Raw genomic sequence first — 18588 nt, 5'->3', positions numbered from 1 at the left:
TATACTTAACATGCAGCTAGAGAAATAAGAGCATTCTTGCTGTCTTCACAGTAATGCTGTTAGTTCAGGATGGCCCACTATTTCCATCCATTTATCATGTCTCTCTCCTCCCCTCCAAACATTACCTGCAGGTGCGTGAAAAAGCCCCTGGACACAAAACTTGCATCTGCAGGTTCCATTATTGTGCAGTTGGGGCCCAATTCTCAGCGAGTCCTAGGCCTCTATATTTAGGAATATGTTGTGGATACTATACCCATTCTATGGCAGATTTTAACATAGGAGTATTTCACTGATTGAACTCTTCAACACCTGCGTGTCTCGAAATGTTATTTCTGTGATACATTTTCAGATTATGATTTTAACCATGAATCCAAATGTTTACTTTCTGGCTAATTAAATTGTGGGTTCAATTTCATTGAATACTAAAGAATCTCATATTGCTGAAGGGTAGTGGATAAAAATGACAATACTATTGCTCTTTAGAGATCATCACTATTGTTGGAGCCATTTATGTTTGTATTAGCTGTTTTAGCATATATTATTATTTTGTATCTTGCTGTATTATTTTTGGACACTTGGGGGGTTGTCGTGAGATGCATACATATATGGGCATAACGTACTGGGAGGAGTCAGAACGAGGTACTATCTGGGAATGCAGAGACAGGATGCATCAGACACGGAGGGGCCGTGGTGAGATATAGTTCTTACTAGACCTATGACGAGAGAAAAGCTTGGAGAGGTACAGATCTGTTTGTATTACTACTTCAATAAACGACTAATTAAACTAAAACGTTTTTAAGATCTCTCTGTTATTGGTTTGCGTCAAGATCAATCCCTCCACCCTCTGTGAAGTGGTGGCAGGAGGGGAGGGCTTCACTGGGAAGGACCAAACTTGCCACTACACCTATGTTTCTCTATCCACAAATCTGGCCTTTTTGCAAATTTCATATATTTTGTGATATATGCAGGTATCTGGCTTTTGCTGTGTCATGCTTATTTGAACATTATAAAGATTAGACAATCGACAATAGGTGTAGCAGTAGGCCATTTGGCCCTTCGAGCCAGCACCGCCATTCACTGTGATAATAGCTGATCATCCACAATCAGTACCCCGTTCCTGCCTTCTCCCCATATCCCTTGACTCCACTGTCTTTAAGAGCTCTATCTAACTCTCTCTTGAAAGCATCTAGAATCGGCCTCCACTGCCTTCTGAGGCAGAGAATTCCACACATTCACAACTCTCTGGGTGAAAAAGTTTTTCCTCATCTCCGTTCTAAATGGCCTACCCCTTATTCTGAAACGGTAGCCCCTGGTTCTGGATTCCCCCAACATCGGGAACATGATTCCAACCTCAAGCGTGTCCAATCCCTCAATAATCTTATTTATTTCAAGAAGATCCCCTCTCATCCTTCTAAATTCCAGTGTACACAAGTCCAGTCACTCAACATTCTTTCAACGTATGACAGTCCCGCCATCCGGGAAATTAACCCCGTGAACCTATGCTGCACTCCCTCAATAGCGAGGCTGTCCTTCCTCAAATTTGGAGGAAAAGATGAGGTAAGCTAGCCAAGAATATAAAGGAGGGTAGTCAAAAAATTCCAGAAGATTAGTCAAGCATGATTTCCCCTTCGTAAATCCATGCTGACGCGGACCAATCCTATTTCTGCTACCCAAATATGCCACTATTTCATCTTTTATAATTGACTCCAGCATCTTCCCCACCACTGATGTCAGGCTAACTGGTCTATAATTTCCTGTTTTCTCTCTCCCTCCGTTCTCAAAAAGTGGAATAACATTAGCTATCCTCCAGTCTACAGGAACTGATCCTGAATCTATAGAACATTGGAAAATGATCACCAATGCATCCACGATTTCTGGAGCACCTTCTTAAGTACCCTGGGATGCAGACCATCAAGCTCTGGGGATTTATCAGCCTTCAGTCCCATCAGTCTACCCAACACCATTTCCTGCCTAATGTGAATTTCCTTCAGTTCCTCCATCACTCTAGGTTTCTCTGGCCACTAGTACATCTGAGAGGTTGTTTGTGTCTTCCTTCGTGAAGACAGATCCAAAGTACCTGTTCATTGGAAATGCCATTTCCTTGTTCCCCATAATAAATTCACCTGTTTCTGTCATCAAGGGTCCCACATTTAACTTAACTATTTTTTTCCTCTTCACATACCTAAAGAAGCTTTTACTATATATTCTTGGCTAGCTTACCTTCGTACCTCATCTTTTCTCCTCCCCTTATTGCCTTTTTAGTTATTTTCTGTTGCTATTTAAAAGTTTCCCAATCCTCTGGATGACTTCCCTTGTCAGCCACAGTCGCCCATTACTCCCCTTAGAATCTTGTTTCCTCTTTGGAATGAAATGATCCTGCACCTTCTGTATTATTCCCAGAAATACCTGTCATTGTTGTTCCACTGTCATCCCTGCTAAGGTCTCTTTCCAGTCAACTTTGGCCAGTTCCTCTCTCATGCCTCCATAGTCCACTTTCTTCAACTGAACTAATGACCCTTCTGATTTTACCTTCTCCCTCACAATTATAGATTAAAACGTATCATATTATGGTCACTACTTCCTAACGGCTCCTTTACCTTGCGTTCCCTTATCAAATCTGGTTCATTACACAACACTAAATCCAAAATTGCCTTCTTCCTGGTAGCTCCAGTACAAGCTGCTCTACGAATCCATCTCGGAGGCACTCCACAAATTTCCTTTCTTGGGGTCCAGTACCAACCTGATTTCCCCAGTCTACCTGCATGTTGAAATCTCCCATAACCACCGTATCATTACCTTTGCTGCATGCCAATTTGATTCAACTTGCACCCTATATCCAGGCTACTGAATGGGGGCCTGTAGGTAACTCCCATTAAGGTATTTTTACCCGTACAATTCCTCAGTTCTATCCACAATGACTCTACATCTTCTGATTCTATGTCACCCCTCACAAGGGACTGAATTTAATTCCTTACCAACAGATCTACCCCACCCCCTCTGCCCACCTGTCTGTCTTTTCGATAGGACGTATACCCCTGAATTTTCAGTTCTTAGTCCTGATCCACTTGCAGCCATGTCTCTGTAATTCCTACATCAAACTTGCCAATCCCTAACTGAGCCTCAAGCTCATCCACTTTATTTCTTATTCTTCGTGCATTCATATACAACACCATAACTTTGGTATTCACCTCCCCTCTCACACTCACTATTGCCCCTGACCATACTCTCTTATTCCTTCTCGAACTTTCCTTCCCATTAATTTGGGATTCTTTTTTAACTTTTCCTGTACTCACTTCCCCTTTAACTCCATCTTTATACTCTCAACTTGTCAACCCTTTCCCCCTGCTATTTAGTTTAAACCCACCCGTGTAGCACTAGCAAACCTGCCTGCCAGAATGTGGGTTCCCCTCCAGTTAAGGTGTAACCCGTTCCTTTTGTGCAGGTCACCCCTACCCCAGTGGTCTATAAATCTAAATCCCTGCTCCCTGCACCAGCCCCCTCACCAAACATTTAGATCCCCTATCGCTCTGTTCCTGCCCTCACCAGCACGAGGTAAAGGAAGCAATGCAGAGATAACCATCCTAGAAGTCCTGCTTTTCAGTCTTCTTCCGAACTCTCTAAATTCATGTTGCAGAACCTCCTTCCTCTTCTTCCTGACGTCGTTTGTGCCCACATGCACAACTATTTCCGGCTGCTCACCTTCCCTCTCGAGGATGTTCTGAAGTTGGTCCGAGATATCTTGCACCTTGGCACCAAGGAGGCAACACACCATCCTCGAGTCTCGCCTGCCGCCACAGAATCTCCTGTCTGCACCTCGGACAATGGAGTCACCCACTACTATGGCTCTGCCCGACGTCAGTCTCGCCGGTCGAGTCTCAATGCTAGGATTGGAGCCACCAACTTATCCGCCGCTTGGACTGGAAGCGTCGTCTGCCCCGACAACTCCCAAGAGGGTGTACCTGTTTTCATTAGGTACAGCCAGGGTGCATGTCTCCTGCATTCCTCTTTCTCAGTCACACCTTTGCTCCTCTGAAGAAGGGTCTCAACCCGAAACGTCACCCATTCCTTCTCCTAGATGCTGCCTGACCTGTTGAGTTACTCCAGCATTTTGTGATACCTTCGAGTTGTACCAGCATCTGCAGTTATTTTCCTACACACCTTCGCTTCTCCGGTACTCTTGGTGTGACAACCTCACTGAAGGTCTTGTCCAGGAAACTCTCGTTTTCCCAGATGGCCCTGAAGTCATCCAGCTGCTTCTCCAGTTCCCCAACACGTTCATTCAGGAGCTGCACCTGGACACAATTTCTGCAGGTGTAGTTTCCAGAAGCACCAGGGGTGTCCGTGACTTCCCACATCCTGCAGGAAACACACTGTACCAACCTACCTGCCATTTCTTCAGTGGGCAAAAATCACAAATTTCGATCAAGTGTAGCCTTCTTGCCTTAGCCTCCTCGCCGTAGACTCTCAAGCCAAAGACTCACACCTTACTCACCAAGGCACCACCTCCACAAGGCCGCTCTTCTTTATCTGTTATCTAATCAACTACTTTAGGGCTACGTTGTAAATTACTCAAACCTGCACCTTTGGCGCTCTTTGTAAATCTTCTTTCTCTCTGACTCACCGACTTCCAGCCAATACTCGCTTTCGCTGCTTCTTCCTGACCTTCACGGAAAAGACTTGAACCGGGCCTTTGGCGCTCTTTTTAATCAACGTATTCAATTGTACTCAATGCAGAAAATAAAGCTGATTCACATGAATTAATTCCACATATCTTTGGACTAGCACTAAGTACCCCATTGACAATGTAGTTTAATTGATAAATAATCTGGGAATAAACATTTGGCATTTACAAAGAATTTGAATCGTAAGAAGAATATCTTAGAGACACAAGGATTAAGAATGTTTTCCTAAAACACTCTCTTTAAAATCCTTAGTTCGTTACTTCTCCTAAGGATGATGATAGGATCAGTGACCAAACCACAAAGATTTAAAAAAGGTTTAAGGGAAGTGATTCTGGAGAATGTGAACAATGGGTCGATATTGCAAGGGTTTATGCTTGCATAATATAACCCAATTAGAGGGTCAGCTAGTTAATGGGCTAAATCTACAGAGAATAGGGAATGAAGAGCCATTGACACAAATCAGACACAAGGAGGTGGTTTTAAAATTGGGAGCACTGAGTGAGTTATCGGGAGTAAACAGAGCCTTAATTTAGTTTAGTTTAGAGATACAGTGCGGAAACGGGCCCTTCGAGCCACCGAGTCTGTGTCGACCAGCGATCCCCGAACACTTATGCTATCCTGCACACTTGGGGCAGTTTAGAATTTTTGCCGAAGCCAAATTAACATACAAACCTGTACGTCTTTGGAGTGTGGGAGGATACCAGAGCACACGAGGCAATCCCGAGGAAGAACATGTTCTACTGGTGATCAAAACAATGGAGTTTGTGTCTTCTTTCTTGTAATCAATAGTAAATGGCTTCACTCGTCCCAGATCAGGTGCCACGGCAAAATTTGCCAGAATGTATTTAATTTAATCTAACTCGGAGCATGTTAGCGACAGAGGCAAACTACTTTGATTATAAGTACAATGGTCATAGGAAGGATCGTTTTAAGTAAGTTGCATCCAGTAAAAAGAAACCAGACTTCAGTACAATCATTATTAAGGGCATTACTTTGTGACACAGTTGTGCAGCTGGGTGCACTGCTGTCTCAGTGCCAGAGACCCAGGTTCAATACTGACCTGGGGTAATATCGATGTGGAGTTTGCATGTTCTCTCTGTGACCATATGGAATTCCTTTGGGTGCTCTGGTTTCCTCCCACATTCTAAAGATGTGCGTGTTTGTAGGTTCATTGGACTCTGTAAATTGTGCCCGAATGTGCAGTGAGTGGGTGGGGAAGTGGGATAACACGGGACTAGTGTGAATGAATGATCGATGGTCAGCATGGGCCCAAGGGCACATCACTATGCTGTATCTCTAAACTAAACTAAATTACAAAAAGTAGAAACAAAGAATTGTATATGCTGGTTTATACCGAAGATAGACACATAGTGCTGGAGTAACTCAGTGGGTCAGGTAGCATCTCTGGAGAAAAAAAAGGATATATGATGTTTCAAATTGGGATCTTTCTTCAGACTGAAAGTAGACTATGGGGTTGAACAGCTGGAGGCGAGAAAAGAGCAGGAGCAACCAGGGCTGGCAACACATTACCTCAGGCAGGGTGGTGTCCTGGTCGGTCCATTGGTGGCTAGGGAAGGCGTGATCTCAAGCGGGATACAATGTGGTGAAAGATGGAACTGGTCAGATGACTAGGATGGAGGCAGGGGGAGGCAAGCAGGAAGAGGAGAACCGAGGGGAGTGTAGGTGGAAGTTACTTAAAATTAGAGAATTCAGCACGCTGGGTCATGAGCTACCCAAGCCAAATATGAGTTGCTGTTTTAAAAACTAAATTACGCTTTGCTTTATAACATTATACCATTTTAATAGAGATAATTCTTCGAATAAATGCGAGGAAAACTTTTAGAGAAATAAGGAAAAAATAAACTCTAAGTAGTTCAGTTTTGGTCATCCTCCTATCGGAAAGATGCAATTAAGACTAATAGATTAAGAGAAGATTTAAAAGGACGTTGCTGGGATTCAAAGGCCTGAGAGATAGGGAAGGATAGGGCAGGCTAGGATTTTACTCCTTCAACAGCAGGAAGTGGAAAGGTGATTTTATAGAAGAGTATAAAATCATAAGGCGGATATGGTGAATGTAGACTTTTCCCAAGATAGGGGAATCGAGAACTAGAGGGCATAGGTCTAAGGTAAGAGGGGAAAAAAAATTAAAAGGCACCTGAGGGGCAACATTTCCCACACAGAGGGCTGTGGGTGTATGGAATGAGCTGCCGTATAAAGTAACTGATACAATAATGTCACTTGATCAGGTTCATCGATAGGAAAAGTTTAGATATTGGCCAAATACACACAAATAGGACAGGTTTGGATGGGCATCTTTTCTAATTCAACATTACCCCATTATACATTTGCTGGCAATCCGATTTCTATCAATATTTCTAGTTTTATTAAGGCTTCTTACAAATACATTCAAAGGTTTCTGCACATTTGTATGGTGAGAAGATACCCACAAACTAAACAAATAACCTTTTTCAGAATGCTCCATTTCACAAGACCTGTGAAAATTATGCATGGTACTGACAAGGCATATTCTGGAGGGTGTTACATTACATGATAACACTACAATTTGCTTTGCATTTCATTGCACATTAAACAGCCTTCCACATTTGGTACCATGACACAATCATTTGAAACAGAAACCATAAATAGCTGACCATAAAGATGATGAATCCAACATAGTACACTTGCTTTGGGAGATAAAAAGATGCAATTCCCCTGAGAATATTACACGTTTACACAGAGATCATTCACTGACAGATACTCAACCTTGTGCAAAATTGCCATATTTGCCAATATTGAAAATACTCAGCTTCCCCAGAATAAATTGTGCAAATACTACCTTTGAGAATTTCATAAGTAGAAGGTAGGTTTTGCAAAATGCCTAATCCTCAACCTTACCAAGCATAATTTTCAAGTAACTATTTAGACAGAATGTTTGACAAATTATTGCATGTATGTGTGTGTGAAGGAGACATTGAGGTTATATACAAGTTCTTGGAACAAATTACAAATGCTAATAATTTGGTTACTCATAGAAATTAGTGATCTTTGAAGAATACACTTTAAAATGTTAAACTATAATCCTTATATTGATTGCAAAGACAGGAACTATTTTCCAGAAAACTATCAACTTTCAATCGTAAGGAAAAATAACTATTTCAAGATACCCAAGCTGATGTTAGATCGTCAAACCTTGACGAACAGCCCTTTAAAAATAAATGAACCACTATGTAGTCTGTATGGTGCGATAGTCCCAAGCGGTTCCCACAAACAAAATGTAAACTGTACAGACTAATTTGATATTCCACAGAGCATTTTGTTCCTTTCTCAAATCAATGCAATTTTCTCTGTGGCCTGCACTTTTCATCATTGCCAGGTAGAAATTCCTGTATTACAAATGTTTCCAGCTTATTTATCTAATCAGATGGTGATTAGTGATGATCGAGTCGCGGTGGAAGGCTCCATTCAATTAATTCAATCCTCCAAACCTAATAATAATGCAACTCAACTGTCTGAAAGCCAAAGTTGTTACTTGGAGTCAGCTGTTACATCTTGGGGTTTAATTCTAATATTGACGCTACTGAGATATAACTACTTCAGAATCTCTATTTGGAGAGATTTAAATACCTTTACTGTCCTTCTTAGTACCTACACTGAAAAATATGGACACTTTTTCCCTTGAAATGAAAAATGTGTTAAATACCACGCACAATTTTGTGTGCAATGTTTCTTACCCATAAAGATGCATCTAAGTCTATTCATACAACTTCAGCCATTGTCAAACAGAAAAGAATGTGATGTTGCCATGACTAAGGAAATCTTTACAGTACCTGGCCATGGTGGCTGAAATCTTTTTTTTTTTAAACTTAAATAATTGTCAGTTACTGCTGGACTAAATCTAATGGGAAAATACTTAACATTAAATGTACAAGCTTTTAATCCATTTGAATTCACGCAAAAGCTTGCACATTTACGATGACATTATGTTACTTTTCAATAATGTGCTTCTCAGCTGAAATTTTTTCTACAAGTACAGTTTTAACCGAATTGTTAATAAAAGGTTAGGAAGAAAAAAAAACAAGTAATCTCAGACCTTTTTACTGTAATGGGCTAAATGTCAGTATCAGTTAAAATGCTTCTTTATAGCAGGTTCAAAAATGTTCAAACTTAAAATAAGGATTATTTTCAAAAAGTTATGTCCCGTATAAGATAAAATCAAGTTTTAGTTTATATGACTAAAAAGATTTAATTCAGGTTGGCATTCTTTAAAATAATGTTTGGATTTAAATTAAAGAAAAAACAATTTGGTTAACATTGATTTAACTCCATTCCACCAAATAGCTGGAACACAACATAATGTACAACCATGCGATACAAAACTTGAAATGGAGCAGACTTTACTATAGTTAACATAGCAGAATTATGAGCCCACAGTACAAAACCAAATTCAGCAATCACCTTGACAAATTGCTTGATGCCTGAAACACTGTCAGAATGTGTCACTGAAGACATAGCAGTATTGTCAGATTTATTGAAAGCCCCAATGGGAAAGCCTTGAAATAATTCTTCATCCTGTACTGGTAGCCTCACTTTCAACAATGAAATAGCATTTTCTTTAGGAATAACCAATGTTTGAATTAAACACGAAAGGGTTTGTGCTCTCAATGTAAACTGGAAGGAGCAGCTTTTTGAAAGCACCAGCCGAATGTTAGAAACTTGCAGGTTATGTAGTAGTCATGGTTAAAGTTTGAGTTTCCATATACTTGGAGGGACATTCACAAAAAAAAGTTTAAATAATTTTGCTTAAAAGGGCAAAGTGATTGGTCAATCAGGAGAAATTCGCATTTAACATGTCACATTTAGATGCAATTAAGAAATGCATAGAAGCAACCAGCAATGCTGCACAATCTTCACCACCAACAATTTCCTGAAATATTAAAGCTTGATAAAATAAGGAGGTTCTGTGCCATGGACTCATGCAAACCGCTTATGTTGTTTATTTGGTTCACATTATCACAACAGATGTCACCTGACATCCTGATTAGAGCTTCCATCATCTTTAGACTTGAAGTGTGTTTGGAACTTGTAGGTGAACAGCAGTGACTTTGAATAGCGTTTATTTTCCTCAATCTTTTCTTCAATTTTCCTTCAATCTGCTGTTAGCCATCACGTTAGGGGTACTACAGCTCAAATGCATTCTGCACACAGGTGCCTTAAAAGTTTGGCCTTGCAGATTTAGTTCTGTTGTATATCCCAGGTCCACTCCATCAAAACGTTGCACACAGTGGAGGTATTGTGGTTTGACACTCGAGATGAATGTACAGGTTCAGTCACTGGAGAAAAGGTCGCCAGCGGAAGGCAGTGGTGCTAAACCACCAGTAACATTTGGAAGCAATGATAGGTCTGGCAAGTTCTGGATGTGAGACTTCAGCTCCTTCCGAACTTGTGTAACTTGAGCCAATTTCTGCTTATATTCCTAGAAAAGAAAAAATGAAAGTTATGATTGAACACTAATAATCCCCTGTAGTAAATTTCAATGATCAGAGGAGCAGTGGGTCAGTTTAAAAAGGAGCAGTTTGATGAATTTATTGAGAGGCACAGCAGCTAATTAAAACGAGGTTGTAGCAGACTGGCCAACAGGGAATGACTGTGTTGAAATTATGTGACATTTGAGGGTAAGTGTGGAGGCTTTGGCTCTGAGGCTTCAACGAGGGAGCTAAGCAGAGGGTGATGGCAGGATAAAGTACAGTCTGTTCTTTTGTGCAATTCCTCACTGATCTTAGCACAGTAAAAATGGCAGGTGACAACGTGGAATGCTCCTCCTGCAGGATGTTGGAAGTCAGGGAAACTTCCAGTGTCCCCGAGGACTACAGCTGTGGGAAGTGCGCCCGGCCGTAACACCTTGCAGACCGCAGCAGGGAATTGCAGCTACAACTGGAAGACCTCGGGCTCATTCATGGGGTGAGAGAGTACCATAGATAGGACTTGTAGTGAGGTGGTCATGCCTAAGGTACAGACACTGAGTAGATAGGTGGCCACCTGGAAAGGAAGTAGGCAGAGTGCAGGACATCCATGGCCATTCCCCTTCCAAAACCTTTCTGAGGCACAGCAGGGAATGGAATAGTCAGGCAGGGCCATAATAATAGAAGACTCATTAGTTAGCAGGACAGTCAGGAGCAAACGAGACTTCAGAACGGTGTGTGGCCTCCCTGGTGCCAGGGTCCAGGATGTCTTGGAGCAGCTGCAGAACGTTCTCACGGGGGAGGGTGAACAGCCAGAAGTCGGTGTGCACCAACATGGGTAGGACAAGGGATGAGGTCCTGCCAAGTGAATAGGGAGTTAGAAAAAAAGTTAAATAGCAGGACCGCCAAGGGTAGTAACCTCTAGATAACTTCCAGTGCCACGTGTTAGTGAGATTACAAACAGGATGATACAACAGATCTTCAGACCACCAGCAAATCCTTTGGGGCAAAGGTGGCCTGTACAAGAGGGACAGTTGCATCTGAATTGGAATGGGAACAATACCCTTGCAGTGAGGTTCGTTAGTGCTATTTTGGAGTGTTTCAACTAGAATGCAGGGAGGTGGAAACTAGAATTGTAGGTCAGAAAATAAGACTGATGGCAAGGTCGAAGTTAGAAACTAAATCTCACAAGAAGAATAGGAGGGAGAGGTTGAGTAATGTGGTGAGAGTGATGGAGTGAAATTTGTTTATTTCAATGCAATGAGTATTGTGGGTAAAGCAGATGAACCTACATCAGTGTTTGTAACTATAATTTTATGACCATTACGGAGACTTGGTTACGAGAGGGATATGACTGGCAGCTCCGTGTTACAAGTTTTCTTTGCTTTGGGCAATAAGCAATATTGAAGCAATAAAAGGTTGCTCTAATAATCAGGGAGAATATCACGCTGGCACTCAGAGAGGACATAGTGGAGGGTTCATTTGCCATGGGGTTATGGGTAGCGCTCAAAAATAAGAAAGGTGCAATCACTGCAAATGTATTGTACTCTCAGCTTAATAGCCAGAAGGGGATAGAGAAAAAAACATGTAGACAGATTACTGAAAGTTGCCAAAGCAATAGGATGATTTTAACTTCCCCAATATTGACTGGGACTTGCTCAGTGCCAAAGGCTTAGGCAAAGCAGAATTTATCAGGTGGATCTAAGAGGGTTTCGTAATATAGCATGTGGATAGTATAACCTGAGAGGAGAACATACATGCATTGGGAAACGAGCCAAGTAACTGGTGTTTCAGTGGAAGTGCATTTTGGGGTAGTGGTCACAACTCCATGTTTGAAGATTCGTTTCAATAGGGATAATTCTAGACATAGCAGGGAGGTACTAAATTTGAGTATGGCAGATGTTATTCGGCAGGAGCTAAAGGGAGTAAATTCAGAGCAGTGTAGGAAAATAACTGCAGATGCTGGTACAAATCGAAGGTATCACAAAAAGCTGGAGTAACTCAGCGAATCAGGCAGCATCTCAGGAGAGATGGAATGGGTGACGTTTCGGGTCGAGACAGAGCAATTGTTATAGGGCAAGTCAGTGTCTGAAACGCAATAGTCATTTAAAGGCCAGTTGATCAAAATTCAGGATCAACATGTTCCAAAAAGGATGAGGGATAAGTATGGCAAGGTAAGGGAAGCTTGGAAAATCAGACAGGTAGCAAATTCAGTTTTTAAAGAAAGGAAGTGCATGCAAGGTTTAAGACAATTTAATCAGACAGGGCCTCTGAGGAATATAAAGCAAAGAGGAAAGACCTCAAGCGGGCAGTTAAACTGGACAAAAGGGGCCATGAAATGGCTTTGGTGATTCGGATTCAAGAAAATACCAACACTTTTTGTACGTACATTACAAACAAGAGAGTAACCAAGGAGAAAGGAAGGAATTTTTGTTTGGCCTCATAGGATGTAGATGAGATACCAACAGTACTTTGCATCTGTATTCACCAAGAAGGACATGGAGGACAGCATGGAGAATAACTTGCAGGGACAATTTGAAATCAAGGAGGAGGTGGTGTTGAGGCTTTTGAAGCGCATTAAGGTAGATGAATCACCAGGGACTGGTGGAATTTCTCCCAGGTTATTGAGAGACAAGAGAGGAGATTGCAGGACTGTAGAACTGGCAAGTATCCAATGTTTGGGAGGGAACTGCAGATACTGGTTTACATCGATGATAGACACAAAATGTTGGAGTAACTCAGCGGGATAGGCAGCATCTCTGGATACAAGGAATGGGTGTTGTTTCGGGTCGAGCCTCTTCTTCAGACGGAGAGTCAGGGGAGAGGGAGACACAGATTTATGGACGGGTAAGATGTGAAAACGAGTGATCAAAGGGGATAATGGTCAAGGAAAATGTAGACTAGATCATTGTTAGCTAGGGGAAAGTGACAATGAGGCATAGAAGATAAAATGTTATCAGGAAGACAGTCAGACTGGTCAGAGAACTAGGGGAGGGGTGGAGAGAGAGGGAAAGCAAGGGTTACATCAAAGTTAGTGGTCAATGTTCATACCGCTGGGTTGTAAGCTGCCCAAGCGAAATATGAGGTGCTGTTCCTCCAAATTGTGTTTGGCCTCACCCTATGACAATGGAGGAGGCACAGGACAGAAATGTCAATATGGGAATAGGACGAAGAGTTAAAGTGTTTAGCAACCAGGAGATCAAATAGATTTAGGCGGACTGAGCGAAGGTGTTCAGAAAAATGATCGCTGAGCCTGCACATGGTCTCACCGATATATAGGAGTCACACCTGGAACAGCGGATACAGTAGATGAGTAGATGCACAGTAGATGCAGATGTATAGCTCCACTGTCAGGCCGATTTGGTGTATTGCATGCAGTTCCAGTTGCTGCACAGGGTATAAAGGAAAATAAACCTTTGGAGAGGTGTAGAGGAGGTTCACCGGAACAATGTCAGGATTAGAGGATATTAGCCAGGTTGAACAGACTTGAACTATTTTCTCTGGAATGCCAGAGGTTGAGGAGACCAGATAGAAGTATATAAAATTATGAGCTGCATAGATAGGGTAAACAGTCAGATTCCCAGCATGGAAATATCAAAGACGAGACAGCATCGCCTTAAGGTGAGAGGGACAAAGTTTAAAGGAAATATGCTGGGCAAGTTTTTTTGTTCAGAGAGTGATGGGTTCCCAGAATGTACTGCCAAGGGCAGCCATAGACAACAGTGACGTTAAAGAAGCTTTTGATGGACATGGACACGTAGGGAATGGAACGAAATGGACCATGTGCAAGCAAATAAAATTTGTTTATTTTGGCATTACGTTCAGCATAACCATCGTGGGGCGAAATATCTGTACTATCCTACATTCCACCTGCTTGGATTGCCAAATGTTAATTGAAACTGTTAAGATATTAGAGAGGCATAGAATATGATGCATTAAATTTACAAGCACATACCATACATCTCTCTTTTCTGAAGAAGCATTCTAAAACAATCTCAAGATAAATGCACTTATTAGAGAAAACAAATGGACACACGATGGACTGCAGATGTTGGAACCTTGAACAAAACATGAAGTACTCTGGAGGAGCTCAGTGAGTCCGTTAAATCAGCCTATAGAAGGTTCCCAACCTGAAATATCATCTATCCATTCCCAGACCTCCCAACATTTGATTTTACAAATTCATAATTTTGATGTCCAAAATTCAGAATTTTACATCAAAATTCATAATATGGTGCGTAATGCACCTTTTCAGCAAAAAAAAGATATGCAGGCCAAATGCACTACATTCATGTGTGAAAAACGACTATTATTTCCAACAGTCTGTAATTCTTGGGCTACATGTACAATGTCAGGCCTATCATGAGTATATTCTGCTATTTATAGAAAGGTTATTGAACAGATACTTTTTGCAACACAAAGAAAAAATTGTTTTGTTTTTTCTATTTTGCTTTTTCTTTACACATCCCAATTCTCTCGGTATTGAATAAAAGAACAATGGTCATAAAATGTATGACTAAGTTATGAAGAAAGAGTTGATATATGCGACTCGACTAAGCATACGGAAGTACTTGTTGAAGTAAATTCGCACATTAATTGATAATCAGCCCAAAAAGGTGATAATTGGCTTTTCTGCTGTGTTTTATATTTTAACTCTGTCTTAATTAATTATATAGTTGTATAATCTTGCACTTAAATTCGATATTTACTCATTAATAGTTCCACCACTGATTTTCTGGCACTCTTGGTTCCAGAGCTTTTCTGGTTTATCCAGCTGTCCAAGAAAGTCGGTTATGCGCTGGCTCCAGCTGGGCTGGAGTTCCAGAGCCCCGGCCGCAGGTTCCAAATTAAACCCACCGATCGGCCATGGGAGTCCCGGTGAGGTCAAGATTGGCTGCCTTGCCCAGCCTGGGTGCCACTTTTTTTGGGGAGACTTCCAGGGCGGGGGGATTTCTTGTGGAACCCCTAGCGACCTCTAGCGGCCGAATTGATAAATTGCAATTACCCACTGTTTTGCGGAAAAATGTGAGGCAAAATTGGAATGGCGGAAATGAAAAAAGCGGAAACTTTCTGCCAAATTCGGAAGGGTTGGGAGGGGTGCATTCCCTCCACAGATGTTGCTTGATCCACTGAGTTGCTCCAGCAGTTGGTGTTTAGTTGTATTTTTAAAAATCTCCAGTTTTGCACATGAATTATAATAAGCATGACCTATTTAAGGCTCAGATTAACCATGGGGATTTTTAGGCTGTCACAGATTGATGTTTAAACATTAAGGTTGTTAGACGGAACAAGGTACCCACCGCTAGCTTTTTCTCTTTCTCTCCCAGGATCTCCTTCTGACTATTGATGTATTCAGTCAGCATTCTTGCCAGTTGCCGTCGGTCATCCAGTTCTGCTGCTAGACGCCCATTGTACTCAGCTAACAGCAAACAAGCCTCATCAACGATTTTTGATAGTCTTTCCGCAGTTGCTTTATCTACATGCAGGAAACAGACAAAATTAACAACACTACAATTAATTTTTAAGTAAGTTTCAGGAAAATTAACAGCAAGTTAATTTGATACTTGTGGCTGGAAGAATAAATAAAACTGCCTTCAGAGATTTGGGGACAAATAATAGAATGTCTGAAACAACAATAATAATTTAACTAAAACCCTCAACTTAAGTGCGGAGAACCAATCAGGCATTTACTATAGTTCGTTGTGAAAATAAATCTTTGCGAAACTACTTAATTAGTCTAAGTCACCAGAAATTTGGATTTTCAAGTTGTTTTGTGATCATCTCTATTCGTCCAAGTATAATTAGTACAATGGAAGGAAGGAACTACCAGATAGATTCCTCCAAATTTTTCTGCTCATTATTTACATGAACTTAAAACAAAAGAAAAAGTAAAAGCAACTATCAAGAGGAAATCCAGGCTAACATTTTGGGTGCATCTAGCTATTGTACACAAAAAATTTTGTGGTCAATGATGGATGTTAATTTCCAATATGATTTTGATTCATATTTCTCCCATAATTGGTCATTGTGATCACGGTTTGTTAACCTATTTATAATTTTATAAAGATGCATTAATTGCAATGCTACAGTAAGAACATATTATCCATCCCAAACAATCAATATTTATAGAGCAAACTCGCTACCTGCAATGTTCTCCAGGAGTGAAACGTCTTGCACTTCTTGGGGTAATGATGCAATCTTCTGACGAACAGTTGCATCCCCAGATGCTGCATTTTCCAAGTCTTGTAAAGCTTTAATCAGGTTTTCAGTCTTAAAACAAAAGAATATAATAAGAGTATACTTGCCAGTGTAAACAAAACCAACTAATGATATGCAAAGCAAGATATTTAGATTCAGAAGGTATAATTAAGGAAAACAAATAAATAATTAAGTCGGCATGCTAATGAAACAATTATACAAAATTAATTTGATGTTAGAAAAATGCTGAACAAATTGCCTATAGTGAACTACTCGAACTGGATGAAGGATTCAAGCTTTCACACAAACAAGCAAATATACTGCAATTAAAAGAATGCACATAATCAGTGTGGGCATTTCTGAGAATAGTGTCGATGAACATGAAAAGTTGGACACATTGTGTGCTTTGATAATAAGCAGATTAAAACTTTATTGACAAAGTTATGTTACCTGTTTAGTATAAGAGTTATGAAGGCTTTGAGGATAAACATAGTATCATATCCGTGGGAACGGCTGATATTGTCAGTGATGGATATTTAGGATGCATCAATATTTATAATATAATAATCCTATATGGAATTACAACACACACACCAAAGATTTTTAGCTTAATTTGTAATGTTGCCTTGGCTTCAAATACATACCAACATTGGACTTGTGCCAGTATCAATAGGGGAGAAATTGACTCTGTAATCATCATCTTCTTCATCTTCAACAATGGGATAGGTACGTTTTGGTGCTCGCTTCTCTTCACCTATGAAAACAAGAGCTTTTGCTAGTGATACTTTACAGAGTTAAACAAACTGGTACTGAGTAAATTGGTTAACATCAGCTGGAGTGCAGACAAGGATTAGGTCTCCACCGCTGTAGTTGTGCAATTTGTAATTAAGGAAATGTTGGGAAAGCAGTCAATTCTGAAAATGTTGATTTAATTACTTATTAGAGAGTCATAGAGTGATAGTGTGGAAACAGGCCCTTCAACAATGGGATAGGTACGTTTTGGTGCTCGCTTCTCTTCACCTATGAAAACAAGAGCTTTTGCTAGTGATACTTTACAGAGTTAAACAAACTGGTACTGAGTAAATTGGTTAACATCAGCTGGAGTGCAGACAAGGATTAGGTCTCCACCGCTGTAGTTGTGCAATTTGTAATTAAGGAAATGTTGGGAAAGCAGTCAATTCTGAAAATGTTGATTTAATTACTTATTAGAGAGTCATAGAGTGATAGTGTGGAAACAGGCCCTTCGGCCCAACTTGCCCACACTGGCCAACAATGTCCCAGCGACACTAGTCCCACTTGCCTGCACTTGGTCCATATCAACTTCAAACCTGTCCTATCCATGTACCTGTCTAACTGTTTCCTAAACGATGGGATAGTCCCAGCCTCAATTACCTCCTCTGGTAGCTTGTTCCATACACCCACCACCCATTGTGTGATAAAGTTATCCCTCGGATTCGTATTAAATCTTTTCCCCTTCACCTTGAACCTATGTCCTCTGGTCCTTGATTCCCCTACTCTGGGCAAGGGACTGTGCATCTACCCGATCTATTCCTCTCATGATTTTGTAAACCTCTATAAGCTCCCATCATTCTCCTGCGCTCCATGGAATAGAGACCAGCCTACTCAACCTCTCCCTATAGCGCACACTTTCTAGTCCTGGCAATATCCTCGTAAATCCTTTCTGAACCCTTTCAAGCTTGACAATATCTTTCCTATAACATGGTGCCCAGAACTGAACAGAATATTCTAAATACGGTCTCACCAACATCTTATACAACTGCAACATGACCTCCCAACTAATATACTCAATACTCTGAGACTGATGAAGGCCAAAGTGCCAAAAGCCTTTTAGACCACCTTATCCACCTGTGACTTCAAGGAACCATGCATCTGTACTCCCAGATCCCTCTGCTCTACAACACTACTCAGAGGTCTACCATTTACTGTGTAGGTTCTGCCCTTGTTCAACGTCCCAAAATGTGACACCTCACACTTCTCTATTAAATTCCATCAACCATTCCTCTGCCCTCCTGGCTAATCGATCCAGATCCTGCTGCAATCTTTCACAACCATCTTCACTGTTCACAACCATCTTATTATGCAGGCTAAGCTGGATGTGGTAATATGGAATATTCATCACAGCTATTGCAAGATGTAGGCTCTAATCTTGGGTGAGAGGTCAATAAAGGAGCAAATTATGTTTTGCCGAAGGTGCGATGTTTTGTACGACACATTAAACTATTATGGGA

The 18588-nt window shown here is 41.0% G+C and overlaps 1 protein-coding gene across 5 annotated transcripts in view; it reads right to left on the bottom strand.

Moving 5' to 3' along the window:
* Positions 1 to 6632: 6632 nt before the first annotated feature.
* The window catches only part of rprd1b (regulation of nuclear pre-mRNA domain containing 1B), a 29340-nt gene continuing 17384 nt past the window's right edge, over positions 6633 to 18588 (bottom strand). For 2 of the 5 annotated variants that reach the window (XM_078418971.1, XM_078418975.1), the window contains 5 exons: positions 16984 to 17093; positions 16285 to 16411; positions 15442 to 15617; positions 13430 to 13528; positions 6633 to 10155 (listed from right to left, as the gene is read on the bottom strand). In XM_078418971.1, the coding sequence (XP_078275097.1) occupies positions 10006 to 10155; positions 13430 to 13528; positions 15442 to 15617; positions 16285 to 16411; positions 16984 to 17093 (662 nt within the window). In that variant the 3' untranslated portion in view covers positions 6633 to 10005. Of the gene's footprint in view, positions 10156 to 13410; positions 13529 to 15441; positions 15618 to 16284; positions 16412 to 16983; positions 17094 to 18588 lie in introns of all 5 variants that reach the window. The other 3 variants (XM_078418972.1, XM_078418976.1, XM_078418974.1) reach the window with 2 other exon arrangements.

This window comes from Rhinoraja longicauda, chromosome 22, assembly GCF_053455715.1.
Source record: "Rhinoraja longicauda isolate Sanriku21f chromosome 22, sRhiLon1.1, whole genome shotgun sequence".
Lineage (NCBI taxonomy): Eukaryota > Metazoa > Chordata > Chondrichthyes > Rajiformes > Arhynchobatidae > Rhinoraja > Rhinoraja longicauda.
Note: the sequence above shows the minus strand (reverse complement) of the source record. Positions and strands in the feature narration are given on the sequence as shown.